At 49.0% G+C, this 13437-nt stretch overlaps 1 protein-coding gene across 2 annotated transcripts in view; it reads right to left on the bottom strand.

The window, feature by feature from the left end:
- The window catches only part of FRMPD1 (FERM and PDZ domain containing 1), a 304447-nt gene that overhangs the window by 140887 nt on the left and 150123 nt on the right, over window positions 1–13437 (bottom strand). For both annotated transcript variants that reach the window (XM_033917490.1, XM_033917500.1), the window contains one exon: window positions 1317–1421. In XM_033917490.1, coding sequence (XP_033773381.1) covers window positions 1317–1421 — 105 coding nt within the window. The remainder of the gene's footprint in view (window positions 1–1316; window positions 1422–13437) is intronic.

Here is a 13437-nt window from a genome sequence, read left to right as displayed (position 1 = left end):
CCCCACTGTCCAGGAGAACTGTTGATGAAGTGGGTGCTTCTGCAGACACCAATAGGAGAGGAGCATCTCCTGGAGCGCAACCATCAACCCCAGTACCTGCAAATATTGCCAGGCTGTCAGAGTGGGCATGTTCAGAAGAGCTTGGGTTTGTTAGAGAAGCTTCTCCTTGCATGCCTCCAGAAGAAATATTTTGCTCACTCCCATGGTGAAATGGACATCCAAATACCCCAACTCTTCTGAAAGTTGAAAACCCAGCCTATCCTCTGCAGCACTTGGATGACCTAGCAAACCGCCTTGTGTTCCTCTGACTCTGTCTGGGCTCTGATGAGCCAAACATCCAGATACAGATGGAATTGAATGCTGAGTCTGCACAGATGGGCTGTGACTATCATCATCACCTTGGTGAAGGTGCTGTAGCCAGCCCAAAGGGTAAAGCTGCAAACTGGAAGTGCTGCTCCAAGATGTGGAATCTCAAGTATTTCCTATGCTCTGGAAATATGGGGATATGCAAATAGGCCTCTGTTAAATCCAGAAAGGCCAGAAATAACCCAGGTATGACCGATGCGATCAATGATCTGGAAGCACATGATTTTAAAGATGCATTGACTGCCTTGAGTTCCAGGATCAGTCTCCAGTCCTCGGAGTCTCTTTTTGGCATGATAAAGTATATTGAGTATTTGCTAGAGACCAAGTCTATGGCTTCTATATCCAGCAATCTCTGGACTCTCGCTCTGACCTTTGCCACCTTGTCTGGTCTTCCCACAGGGGAGTCCAGGAAAAGATCTGAAAGGGGACGATAGAACTTGAGTTTGCACAAAGCCAACTATGATGATCTCTAAACATTCCTCTAAAAACACCGAAAGCCTCCCTCCAATGCACAGAGGCTCTAGGGTTACCATATTTGTGAAGACACAAAGGAGGACATATAACCCCGCCCACACTCCACCAATTCCTTGGTTCCCCTTTCCATCCTCTGTACTCTTGTAGTACAGAGGTGCCACCACCCCAACAGACAAGCCAATGGTTCCCCAATATACATTAAAGGAACAGAAGCATTATGAGTTATTAAATATTCAGAAAAAGCATAAGGTTGGAGGTCTTGGAAGAAAAACTATAATAGACAGCTATGTCAATTTTGTTACTGCCACCTTCATAATCATTAGTAGCAGTATAGAAACTTTAAATAAACAATAAACCTAGTTAAGACTGTTCCTTTATATTCTCTTCCACTGAGCTTGTTTGCCTGACCCCAAATCAAAACAACACCCATTGCTGAACACTACCAATTATGATCATAAGCCAAACATTGCACTGACCTGAGCATGCCCGTTTACTATCACTTCCTCGGCAAAGCGCACTTTCACAGGATTTGATTTCAGCCTGGCCCTCTTCTCTGCCGTCAGAAAAGAGGATTTAGGACCCTGCAAAAATACACATAGGCAGTGGTTACACCACTACCAAGGAGGCAACTTTCATAAAGTCCAAATAGCTGCAGTGTTCACAGATATTTTCACTTTGAAAAAGTATCTACAGATGAGCATAACTCTTTAATCTGTGGATTTCCTCCCCTTCCTATAATATTTTGAAAATACCAAAGTCTGCACATTGTTGCCTGCAGGGGGAAAGCAGGAAGGAAGACTGGTATCTCTTAAGCTACTGCTTCCGCCTCACCCGGTGGCCTATTGGTTGGCTAAGAGAAGTCAATTGGGCTAAGAGGGAGGAACAGAGAGCAGCAGCAGTGTAAGTCAGATGTCTTCCTGCTTTTGTTATGGCATACTGGGGAAAGGAGGAAATCTGTTAAGAGGAGCTGGGAAAGGTGAAGAGAAGCTGATAAAGAGGAAGGGGAAGGGAAAAAAGATCTGACAGGGAACCAGAGGACCTATAAGGGGTATAAGAGAGCCACTGGCAGAGGAGTTGCTAGAGAAATTGGAAGAGGGGAAGCTAGATGTGAAAGGGGGTACATAAGAAATGCCTTCGCTGGATCAGACCCTAGGTCCATCCTGTCCGGCAACCCACACATGCGGAGGCCAATCCCGGAGGTTCCCTGCTAAGACCTTGTTTACCCGTATCCCTCAATGCGGTTTGCAAGAAGGTGTGCATCCAACTTGCCCTTGAATCCTGAAATGGTGGTCTCCGACACAACCCCCTCCAGGAGAGTATTCCAAGTGTCCACCACTTGCTGTGGTACTGATTAGCAGATGCAGGGCCAACATTAGGGGGTTGCAAATAGGGCAGCTGCCCTGGGCCCCACAGTTCCAGGAGGCTCCATGGTCTGGGTAACACCAAGCTAACACCAGAGATGAAGAACCCTCCACCTTCTACCACCATCCTCCTGCTGCTTGCTTCAGAGTCCATACAAGGCCTGGCACTGGTGCTAACTTAACTGACGCAAAGTCTTTGAGTCTATACACTCGTGAGGCCCAGTTGGTACTGCCCCTCTGACGTATATGTGTCAAAGTGGGTGGAACTCACAAGGCCTTCCCGAGCGAATGGACTCGAAGGCTCTTTGTCATTGAAGATAGCACCAATGTCGGGCCTTGTGTGGGCTCCAGACTCCAAGGCAGACAGCGGTAGGGTGACAGAAGGAAGAAGGTTAGAGGAGGAGAAACGCTGGACTTGCCTGGGGGGAAGGAGAGAGGAGGCGATGTTGGAGTTAGGGAGGTGGGGAAATGGAGAGAGTTGGTAAGGCTGGATGGGTGGGGAGAAATGCTGGACATGGATGGAGGAGAAAGAAAGAGGGGATATGCTGCATAAGGGATGGAGAGGAAGGAAGAAAAGAGGAGGAAATGCACATGGATGGAGGGGAGGGAAGGGGAACTGAAGAGGAAGGGAAGAGAGAGGAAGGAGATGCACATGAATAAAATGGAATGGAAGGAAATAGAGGGAGGAGATGCACTTGGATGGAGGGTAAGGGAAGAGAGGGGAAAAGACGCACGTGGATGGAGAAAACAGGCGAAAGATGGACATCCAAATCTGCTGAATCCACTGTATACCTCCTCCAGGATCCAGTCAAATTGGCATAGGACCCAGCTTTTACTTATGGATCCTTATCTGCTGCCTCTGACATGTGGACTCCTATTTGCCCTGCTGCCTCTGTCTGTCCCAGATCCTGTGTCTATCCTAGCCACCTTTTGGAATCATCACAGGAAGGTATTTCTAAGAAGGCCACTTTGCTAGTAACATTTATTTATTTATTTATGTATCTATATACTATCAAGTTTGTCTAAGCGGTTTACAATCAGGTACTCAAGCATTTTCCCTATCTGTCCCGGTGGGCTCACACAATCTATCTAATGTACCTGGGGCAATGGATGATTGAGTGTCTTACCCAGGGTCCTCCAATGTGTTTGAGAAAAAAAATGTTAATGATGAAAACATACTTTCAGAAGAAAAGTGAATTGTTCCATGGACAGCAAGTATTAATGTTTCCCAATGTGGCTTGGGCAGCTCAACTGCATTGTAAGGCCTTCCATCAGTTTAAGCCTAGTGTTTGGCTCTAGGTTTTACACTCACTCTGCAGCCCACAGCCCTGCGTACACTTTTCAGTGCTATAGAAATGATAAATAATAATAACATTTCCCTACAAGTGCCTGATCACATATGAGAAACATTCTTTTGACTCTCTGGATCCTGTTCAATTGGATTCATTTATTTTGTCTATAACACCTAAAGAGATTTAGTAGTTTGTTATCTATTTTGTTTTGCCCCCCATTTTTTTAAAATGTTATAAGCATTGAAGCATTTGATACTGCGTACATAACAAATTTAATAATAAACTTGAAACTATTTGAAAGGTTTCAATGTATTGATAGCAGACCCTGCATATTTTCTTTAATTATCTATTTTATTTTATGGAATGTAGATCTTAGCTGTGCTTCTCCCCTTGATGTGGGCTTGTATTTAGATTGTGTTACCTCATTTTGATAATTGTATCTTCTTTGTTGCCTGTAATTTGCTGGAATAAGTTATAATAAACTTATATTTTTTAAAAAACCTCACTCTTTTGAGCAGTCCACTCTTGGAATTCCTGGTTTGTACCAGAGGCAATGGAGAGTGTAAATGACTTGCCCAGCTTCCCCGATGCTCAGCCCACTGCTTTAGAGCTGCTGCAAGCTACCCAGCTCCAGGAAGGAGTCTTTTGGTCAGACCTGTTTTTGAACTTAAATCCTAATTCAGTGTTCTATTTAAAGTCCCTGATACCATCAACTTAAATAAGCATTTCAGGTCCCATAATGTACCAGGATAGGGTTGCAGAAATCCAGGACTGAGTTTCCCTTGGCTGATCTCCAGTTCTTTCCAATAAGCTTCTCCATTCAAAGTATGTGCTTGTATAATTCCCATGCTTACTCATAAACTGCAGTATTACTGCTAGCATACCCACAGCTAAGCTCTGCACTTTTCCCTGCTTCATCTGGAGAAGTAAAAGAGAGGGTCACTGGAGAGATGGGTGGAGGGAAGTCCACAAATATATGTTTGCCTAGGGCTCAATATAGTGTTAATCCAGCCCTGGATCTAGGAGGCCCATGATAACAGAGGCCCATGATAGGAGGCCCATGCCAAGCTATGTTCCCTCTAAGTCAGTGGTCTCAAATGCGCGGTCCACCAGGTACTATTTTGAGGCCCTCGGTATGTTTATCATAATCACAAAAATAAAATAAAATAGTTTCTTGATCATGTGTCTCTTTAGCTATAAATTACAATATTATTATTATTAAGACTTAGCCAAAAGGAAAGATTTATAAACTATAAAGAGTTTAACCTATACAAAATTGTCATTTCTTTAATAAGACATTAACTATTTTTTCAGAGGCCCTCCAAGTACCTACAAATCTAGAATGTGGCCCTGCAAAGGGTTTGAGTTTGAGACCACTGCTCTAAATGGAGCACTTGAGCAATTACTCATACATTCTAGGAGTGTCACTTACAAAAATACTTGCAAATCTGGAAAATTGTTGATTTTTAGAACTTGCCACTTACATGAAAAAAAATTTGTATACACCTGATGCCAAGAGTGTACTATCTCAGAGAAAGATTGAAGGCCAAGCAGTGAAATTGTTGCAAGATATGTATCATATTACTTTGGAAATAAAGGAGCAACATAGAATACTGTATTTGCCTTTTTTGTGCTGCCTCTTAAAGGAGATACAAAGTGAAGCCAATGTGAAGACAATTTTTAAAGGAATTTGCCCAGTTAACTAAACAATTATCTGAATAAATTCTTGAGGATAAAAATTGTCCTCTGCTCAGTGCCTGAAAGTATGCGCACAACCTGGTTTCACAGTAAACTAAACTAAACTAAACTAAACCTTAGGTTTGTATACCGCACCATCTCCACATGCGTAGAGCTCGGCACGGTTTATAGGGTTAGGTTGAAAAGGAGCTACAATGAAGGGTTATAGGAAAGGAGCTAGGAAGATAAAGAGGGACAGGGTACCAAAGAGCGGGAGGTGTTAGATTTTTGAAAAGAGCCAAGTTTTCAGGTGTTTGCGGAAGGATTGGAGGGAGCTTAGATATGCTTTTACATATAGGGATAAAGGAATGGGGTAGGGGAAGGCAAAAAACACAGGAAGGAGAAGCCACTTGGCTTTCCTCCTCTTAGGCTTGCCTATCATGAAAGCAGTGATGAGGATCAGTGCACTGTCAAATACTGATGAGTGAAAGTGAGAAATCAGCATCACACACTCCTACTGAGTGAGATTTGGCATCTGTTTGTTGTCTCCACTCTGCTGAGTATGCCTTTCCAGAGGTGGAGTGAGACAAGAGATCACTAACCAATTCTTGACTTAAGGGAGCATCGAGAAGGACCTGGTTACGAGTACTTTTTGATAATAAAGGAGAATCAGATTTGGTGCTACAAGATTCTCTTCAGTGTAAATGCCTTGAAGTAATGATGGAAATGACACCCTTTAAAAGTGAAAATAGTTGTGCTCAATTCCCAAAAAATAGATTGAAATATTAAAATCTGTTAAAAACAAATTAAAACCCTTAAAGCACACATTTAAAATGTTAAACCTTTCAGTATCCTCTTAAAATAGTTATATTTTTCCCCTCACTAGTCTAAAACTGGATCCAGTTGCAAAAATTACTATCTGAATCTCTGTTTGCTTTCACAGAACATTAAGGGTTCCTTTTACAAAGCCGTGGTAGAGGTTTCTACTACGGGCCAGCTAGGCAAATGCTCTTACACTCAAAAGAATTCTATAAGCATCAGAACATTTACCTCACTAGCCCGAAGTAGAAACCTCTACAGCAGCTTTGTAAAAGCCAGTGTAAGTTTTCATGCAACCTCAGTTAAGTATTTTTTTAACAAAATAATTTTCAAATTTATTTTGATCTCAACTTTTAGGACAAGTATTCTTTGTAATAGAGGGACCAGGCTTCCCTCCTGCTTCCATCTTTGAAAAAAGGTATGGGGGAGTTCGGGGGGGAGCATCCCTCCTGCCTTTTTGGGGGGTGAAGGGGGAAGGTAGGGGATAGTTCAGGGGGGCACCTGGCATGGGAGTGGGACTTCGGTGGCAGGAGGGAGGAGCCTAAGCCCTCCTGCCCCGGAAACTCCCCACCCCTCCTGACACGAGCGGGGTAGGAAGGAGCCCAAGCCCTCCTGCCCCGGTGAGCCATGACCCCCCCCCCTGACATGATCGGGGCAGGAGGAAACCCAAGCCATCCTGCCCCGGTGAGCCACGACCCCTCCGCCCCCGACAACACTGGGGCAAGAGGGAGCTCAAGCGAAACCCCCTACCCCCACCCCCTCTAACATACGGGCAGGAGGGATCCCAGGCCCTCCTGCCTCGTTGCACCACCCCATGATTGCCCCCCCCCCGAATCCCTGCTCGGCCCCCTGAACCCCATGGACCCCTGGTCTAAGTCAAAACATATAAGTGTCGACTAGGCAACCTGTCAAAAGGTTTGGTTATACCTGCTGTACGACTAAGTATAGGTCGCCCTTTCCCCTCCTCTAAAAACGCCTCTTTTCGCTCTATGTGTTTAGAGGCAGGGGAAAGGCCTAAGCTGGTTTTAGATACGTCTAAAATCAGCTTTGGTTATGGGTACTTGGATGATCAGGCTTTTTGATCATCCAAGTACCCATTTAGGCCACTTTTAGACATGTTTTTTTTAATTATTATTATGAGCCACTTAATGTTTTCTTTTAATTTTATGACTTGTAAATTTTGTGTAAATGTTCAAATAGCATGGCAAACATTTGTTTTAAACATCAGCCAAGGCAATTACATTATTCACTTCTAGTTAGCACCACTATCTGTTACTGAATATATGTGGCCAGCAATGACTGGCACTAGCCTTTTTGCTGTCCTAATTTAAACAGATAAGCAGCTAAATATCACTGGCTATCCATAGTTAGGCAAAATGCCCAAAAAGCATCTTTGCTCCATCCTGGAACTATTTGGATAATGCTAGGGTGCTCTATAAGAATTTTCAATGGCACTCTCCATTTAGAAGGTAATTCTATAAAGTAGACACAGCACAGTTACTTACCGTAACAGGTGTTATCCAGGGACAGCAGGCATATATTCTCACATGTGGGTGACATCATCTATGGAGCCCCGATGCGGAAGCATTTTCAAGCAAACTTGATTGAAGATTTAAGTTTGCTCTGCTGCTCCACGCATGCGTGCATTCCTGCTCCACTAGGGGGCGCATCCCCTCGTGGTCTCCAGTTCACTTAACTAGCAAAGAAGCCAACCTCGGGGAGGTGGGCGGGTTGTGAGAATATATGCCTGCTGTCCCTGGATAACACCTGTTACGGTAAGTAACTGTGCTTTATCCCAGGACAAGCAGGCATGATATTCTCACATGTGGGTGACCTCCAAGCTAACTGAGAAGGGATGGAGGGAAGTTGGCAATTTAAGCAAATAGATTTCGCAATACCGATTGGCCGAACCGGCCATCGCTTCTGGACAGTGAGTCCAGACAGTAGTGGGAGGTGAAAGTATGAACCGAAGACCACGTGGCAGCCTTGCAGATTTCCTCAATAGATGTGGACCTGAGGAACGCTACGGAGGCTGCCATCGCTCGGACCTTGTGTCCCGTTACTCGACCATGCAGCGCGAGACCAGCCTGAGCGTAGCAAAAGGTGATGCAATCCGCCAACCAGTTGGACAAGGTGCGCTTGGAAACTGGGTGGCCTAACTGGTTTGGGTCGAAGGACAAAAACAATTTGCAGTCAAGAGTGTGAAGTGCCACCTCTCCGGGGTGAGAGTGGGGCTTGGGAAAAAACACGGGCAAGACGATGGACTGATTGAGGTGAAAATCAGACCCTACTTTAGGCAAAACTTTGGATGTGAGCGGAGTACCACCTTGTCATGGTGGAAAACAGTGAAGGGTGGGTCCGCTACCAGAGCCTGTAGCTCACTAACTCGCCGGGTGGAAGTGAGTGCGAGCAGGAAAATTACTATCCACGTGAGGAATTTAGGATGGCATTTGTCTAGGGGCTCAAATGGAGGTTTCATTAGTTGAGCCAGAACCACGTTAAGGTCCCAAACCTCCGGAGGGGGTTTGAGAGGAGGGTGGACATTCAGAAGACCCTTCATGAAGCGAGAGACTAAGGGGTGGAGCGAGAGGGCTTTTCCTTCTAGGGGCTGGTGAAAGGCCGCAATCACACTGAGATGTACTCGAATGGAGTTGGTCTTTAGGCCGGAGTGAGATAATTGAAGTAGATAGTCAAGGATCAGAGGGACGGGGTCCGACACCGGGTCCTGGCTGTGAGAGGAGCACCAGGCTGAGAATCTGGTCCACTTTTGAGAATAGCAGGTTCTCGTCGAGGTCTTTCTAGAGGCCTCCAATATCTCCTTGACTGATTGAGACACAGGGAGAGAAGTCAGGGGGAAAGAAACCAAGCATTCAGATGAAGAGATTGAAGATTGGGATGTAACAGCGAACCCTGACTCTGTGATAGTAGAGAGGGAAACCGAGGCAGAGGCAGTGGATCTCTGACACTGAGTTGAAGTAGAAGGGAAAACCAAGGCTGGCATGGCCAGCGAGGAGAAATTAGGATCAGGGTGGCTTTCACCGTTTTCAGGTGGACCAGCGTCCGCAGGATCAGAGGAAACGGCGGAAACGCGTACAGAAACCTTCCCTCCCAGTTGAGGAGGAAGGCGTCGGCCTCGAGTCGGTCCGGGGAGTGTATCCGGGAGCAGAAGAGGGGCAGTTTGTGATTGTGGGGGGATGCGAACAGATCTATTTGAGGCGTCCCCCACTGTTCGAACACCTGTCGTAGGGTCTGAGAGTGCAGCGACCACTCGTGTGGCTGGAGGAGGCGGCTGAGTCTGTCCGCCAGACAGTTTTGTTCTCCTTGTATGTACACCACTCGAAGGAAGGTGTTATTGGAGATTGCCCATTTCCAGAGGCGTATGGCTTCTCGACAGAGGGACCAAGACCCTGTCCCCCCTTGTTTGTTTACGTAGTACATTGCTACCTGGTTGTTGGTTCGGATGAGGACCACCCGGTCGTGAAGCAGATGTTGAAAAGCTACAGCTGCGAGATAGATGGCCCGGAGTTCTAGCACGCTGATGTGACAGCGGCGGTCTTCTGCCGACCACATCCCCTGAGTGCGGAGGCCGTCCAGGTGGGCTCCCCAAGCGTACTCCGACGAGTCCGTGGTGAGTACCTTGCTGTGAGGAGGGGCGAGGAAGAGCAAACCTTTGGAAAGATTTGAAGAGTCGGCCCACCAGCGGAGCGATCGTTGCAAGGAAGGAGTCACTGTCACAGGACGATCGATCGGGTCCCAGTCTTGACGCCATTGAGAGGCCAGGGTCCATTGAGGGATTCTCAGATGGAGGCGGGCGAAGGGTGTGACATGGATGGTGGAGGCCATGTGGCCCAGGAGAGTCATCATCTGTCGAGCTGATACCAAGGTCAGCAGTGAGATCCTTCAGCTCAGACTTACTAACGCCTCTAGACGCGGAGGGGGGAGGAAGGAACGGAGGCGAACCGTGTCCAGTGTTGCCCCGATGAATTGTAGGGACTGTGAGGGGCGTGGTTGGGATTTTGGGAAGTTTATCTCGAACCCCAGACTCTGTAGGTAGATAATAGTCTGTTGGGTCGCTGAGATAACCCCTTCCCTGGACGGGGCTTTGATCAGCCAGTCGTCCAGGTAGGGGAATACCTGAAGACCCTGGGAGCGTAAGGTAGCTGCGACCACCACGAGGCACTTGGTGAAGACCTGAGGTGACGATGCTAGGCCGAAGGGGAGGACTCTGTATTGCAGGTGCAGGTCTCCCACCTGAAAACGCAAGAACTTGCGGTGAGCGAGGTGCACTGGAACATGTGTGTACGCCTCCTTCAGATCGAGGGAGCAGAGCCAGTCGCCCTCGTCGATCAGGGGGTAGAGGGTCGGTAGGGAAAGCATCCAAAATATTTCCCGTACCAGAAATTTGTTGAGGCGTCTCAAGTCTAGTATTGGGCGAAGGTCTCCCGTTTTTTTCGGTACCAGGAAGTAACGGGAGTAGAAGCCCTTCCCCCATTGGCCAGGGGGGAACCTCCTCCACTGCTCTCAGGTGAAGCAGATCTCGAGCTTCGGAGAGGAGTAGGGGTAGCTGCGTCCGGTTGGGAGGGCAATTCCTTGGGGGGTTGTCTGGTGGGATGACCCGAAAGTTGAGAGAGTATCCTGATGAGATCATGCCAAGGACCCATGCGTCCGACGTGACTTGTTTCCAGCGAGGGTAAAAGACTTTGAGGTGACCCCCGATGGGAAGGATGCCTGGAACTATGGCGGAGGGGGCCCGCCCCCTTCCGCATATCCCGTCAAAAGGACGGGGATGGTTTGGTAGTCGCAGGCGGTTGGGACTTGGGCAGAGCCCGATGGTGAGCTTGCGGACGCCTGGGCGGAGGCCACGAGAAGGCAGGAGTGGATTTTTGTGGGTAGCGGCACGGAGGGGCCCTGAAAGGCCTGGACGCGGGCGGTTTAGGCTTTTGCCGCACGAGGGAGGCAAACGAGCGTTCGTGTTCGGAGAGGCGTTTTGTAGCCGCCTCGATAGTGTCATCGAACAGTTCTTTACCCACGCAGGGGAGGTTAGCCAACCGGTCCTGTAAGTTGGGGTCCATGTCGACCAGGCGCAGCCAAGCTAGGCAGCGCATGGCGATAGCAAAGGCTGCCTCTCTGGAGGAGAGTTCGAAGCCATCGTAGGCCGCGTGGAATAGATGGAGGCGTAGGTTGGAGAGGGACTCTGAAAGCAAGTTAAACGCTCCTTGGCGGGAGGCCGGTAAGTCAGTCTCAAAGGCTCTCAGTAGTCCAATGAGGTGTTTGAGGTAAGATGTGAAGGTGAAAGTGTAGCTTTGCACCCTAGAGGCCATCATCGCATTTTGATATAGTCTCCTGCCGAACTTGTCTAGGGTTTGGCCTTCTCGGCCTGGGGGGACCGCCGCTGAGACCCTGGAGGGGTGAGCCTTTTTCAAGGAGAATTCTACTAACAGCGACTGGTGAGAGAGCTGCGGTTGTTCAAATCCCGGGAAGGGTACTGTATGGTACTTGGCCTCCATTTTGGAGGGTACTGCTGTGACCATATAGGGGGTCTCCAAGTTCCTGAAGAAAGTCTGTTGGAGTACCGGGTTAGGCGGTAAGCGAAGGGACTCTCTGGGCAGTGATGGCATATCCAGCTCCGCTAGGTACTCCTTAGAGTATCTGGAGTTGGACTGGAGGTCCAAGTCCAAAGCGTGGCCCATGTCCTGGACAAAGCGAGAGAAGGATGGGCGGGATATTCCTGAGGCCCCGTGCGGGGTCGGTGAACGAGACCTCCGTCGGGTGGAGAAGGATGGGGAGGCTTCCCTCGAGTATCGAGGTTCCTGCTCCGATCCACGCTCCGAGACCGGGGAAACACTGTGAAAGTGTTCCGGGGTCATGGATCTCCGACGTCTCGAGGAGCCCCTCGGAGACGATGCCGGGGTTCGGGGTACCGATCGATGTCGAATCGGTGACCTCAAACCGGACTCCCTCGGTGAAAGCCTGAAACCTCAGATCGGAGCCCCGGTCCGAGGGGGAGTTCGGAGGATGCGCGGGTTGGAGAGTGATAGCTCCGTCACCCTCAGCGGTCCTGTACGAAGTGTAGGTGAACGGCCTCGTAGAGTGGGAGAACCCTGGGCTTTCTTGGAGGTACGGCAGTTCGAGGTTTCCGTCGGTTTAGCACGACGTTTTGCCCCACGGCGGTCTGTGGAGGGAGAGCGCCTCGGGTGTCTTGGCGAGGAGTCCGAGGAGGATGGGATGCGGCGAAGCTTGTGCGTTTTTCCCCGGGGTGGCTCGACGCGAGGCTCAGGCTGGTCTGGCACATGTGGGGTCGAGGTCGAGGCCGGTTGTAGATGGGCCATTGCAGCGGACAGCTCCGATGAGATCATCGCTTGGAGTAGGTCTTGGAAAACGGGCACGGACAGCATCGAGGGCATGTCTACTGCCTTGGTGCGCTCCACCGGGGGCGACCTCGTATCAGAGTATTCCCGTGTGGTGGAGGCACGGCCCGAAGGCTTGGAGGGCTTCGCCGGGGCTGTAGCATGGGACTTCCGCCATGCGTCGCCGGTGTCCCCGAGGCTGGCTTCTTCGCTGTTACGGGACCTGAAAAGGGAAGAGGGGACTTACCCGGAGCCGAGGCTTTCTGTTGTCCCGAGGACTTCGGATTCGAGTCTCGAGGCGATGCCGAGGTATTCAGGGCCGAGGTCAAGGCCGGGGCCGAAGTCGGGGCCGACCTCGAGGCCGAGGTAGAGGGTTGGTCGGCGGCGAAGAGATCCGCCTTGCGGGCTTTTCTTCGACGGAGGGCCCGGTTCTGGAAAGTAGCACACTGGGGGCAGGAGTCGGTTGGATGAGCGGCCCCCAGGCAGAGGATGCACCGGCGATGCGGGTCTGTGATGGAAAGAAGCCGCTCGCACTGGGTGCACTTTTTAAAGCCGGTCAAAGGCCGGGACATAGAATCGAAACTGGCCGCGGCTCGAGTAGCCACGCGGCCACGGGGACCCGGAAGCCTCCGGGTTGGTCAAAAACGAAGCAGGAACAAGTTGAAACAAGAAAAATTCGCGCACAGCGACTTAATCGAGAAAAATAAGAAAAAATCGCTGTGCTAGAAGGCAGTTGGGGCAGAGCCTGAAAAAATACGACTTCTAGGCTCAGCAGAAAATTTTGAACTGGAGACCACGAGGGGATGCGCCCCCTAGTGGAGCAGGAAGTCACGCATGCGTGGAGCAGCAGAGCAAACTTAAATCTTCAATCAAGTTTGCTTGAAAATGCTTCCGCATTGGGGCTCCATAGATGACGTCACCCACATGTGAGAATATCATGCCTGCTTGTCCTGGGATAATTATATTAATTGCATATATAAGTGTTTTGAGTACCAGAATATACGAGTGGCTGCTGAAAAGTTCTCAGCCCAGCCAAGACGAGAATGATGTGCAGCCATGAAACTTACAAATTATTCCACACTTTTCTTGACACTTTTTGTT

This window comes from Geotrypetes seraphini, chromosome 1 (assembly GCF_902459505.1).
Source record: "Geotrypetes seraphini chromosome 1, aGeoSer1.1, whole genome shotgun sequence".
Lineage (NCBI taxonomy): Eukaryota > Metazoa > Chordata > Amphibia > Gymnophiona > Dermophiidae > Geotrypetes > Geotrypetes seraphini.
Note: the sequence above shows the minus strand (reverse complement) of the source record. Positions and strands in the feature narration are given on the sequence as shown.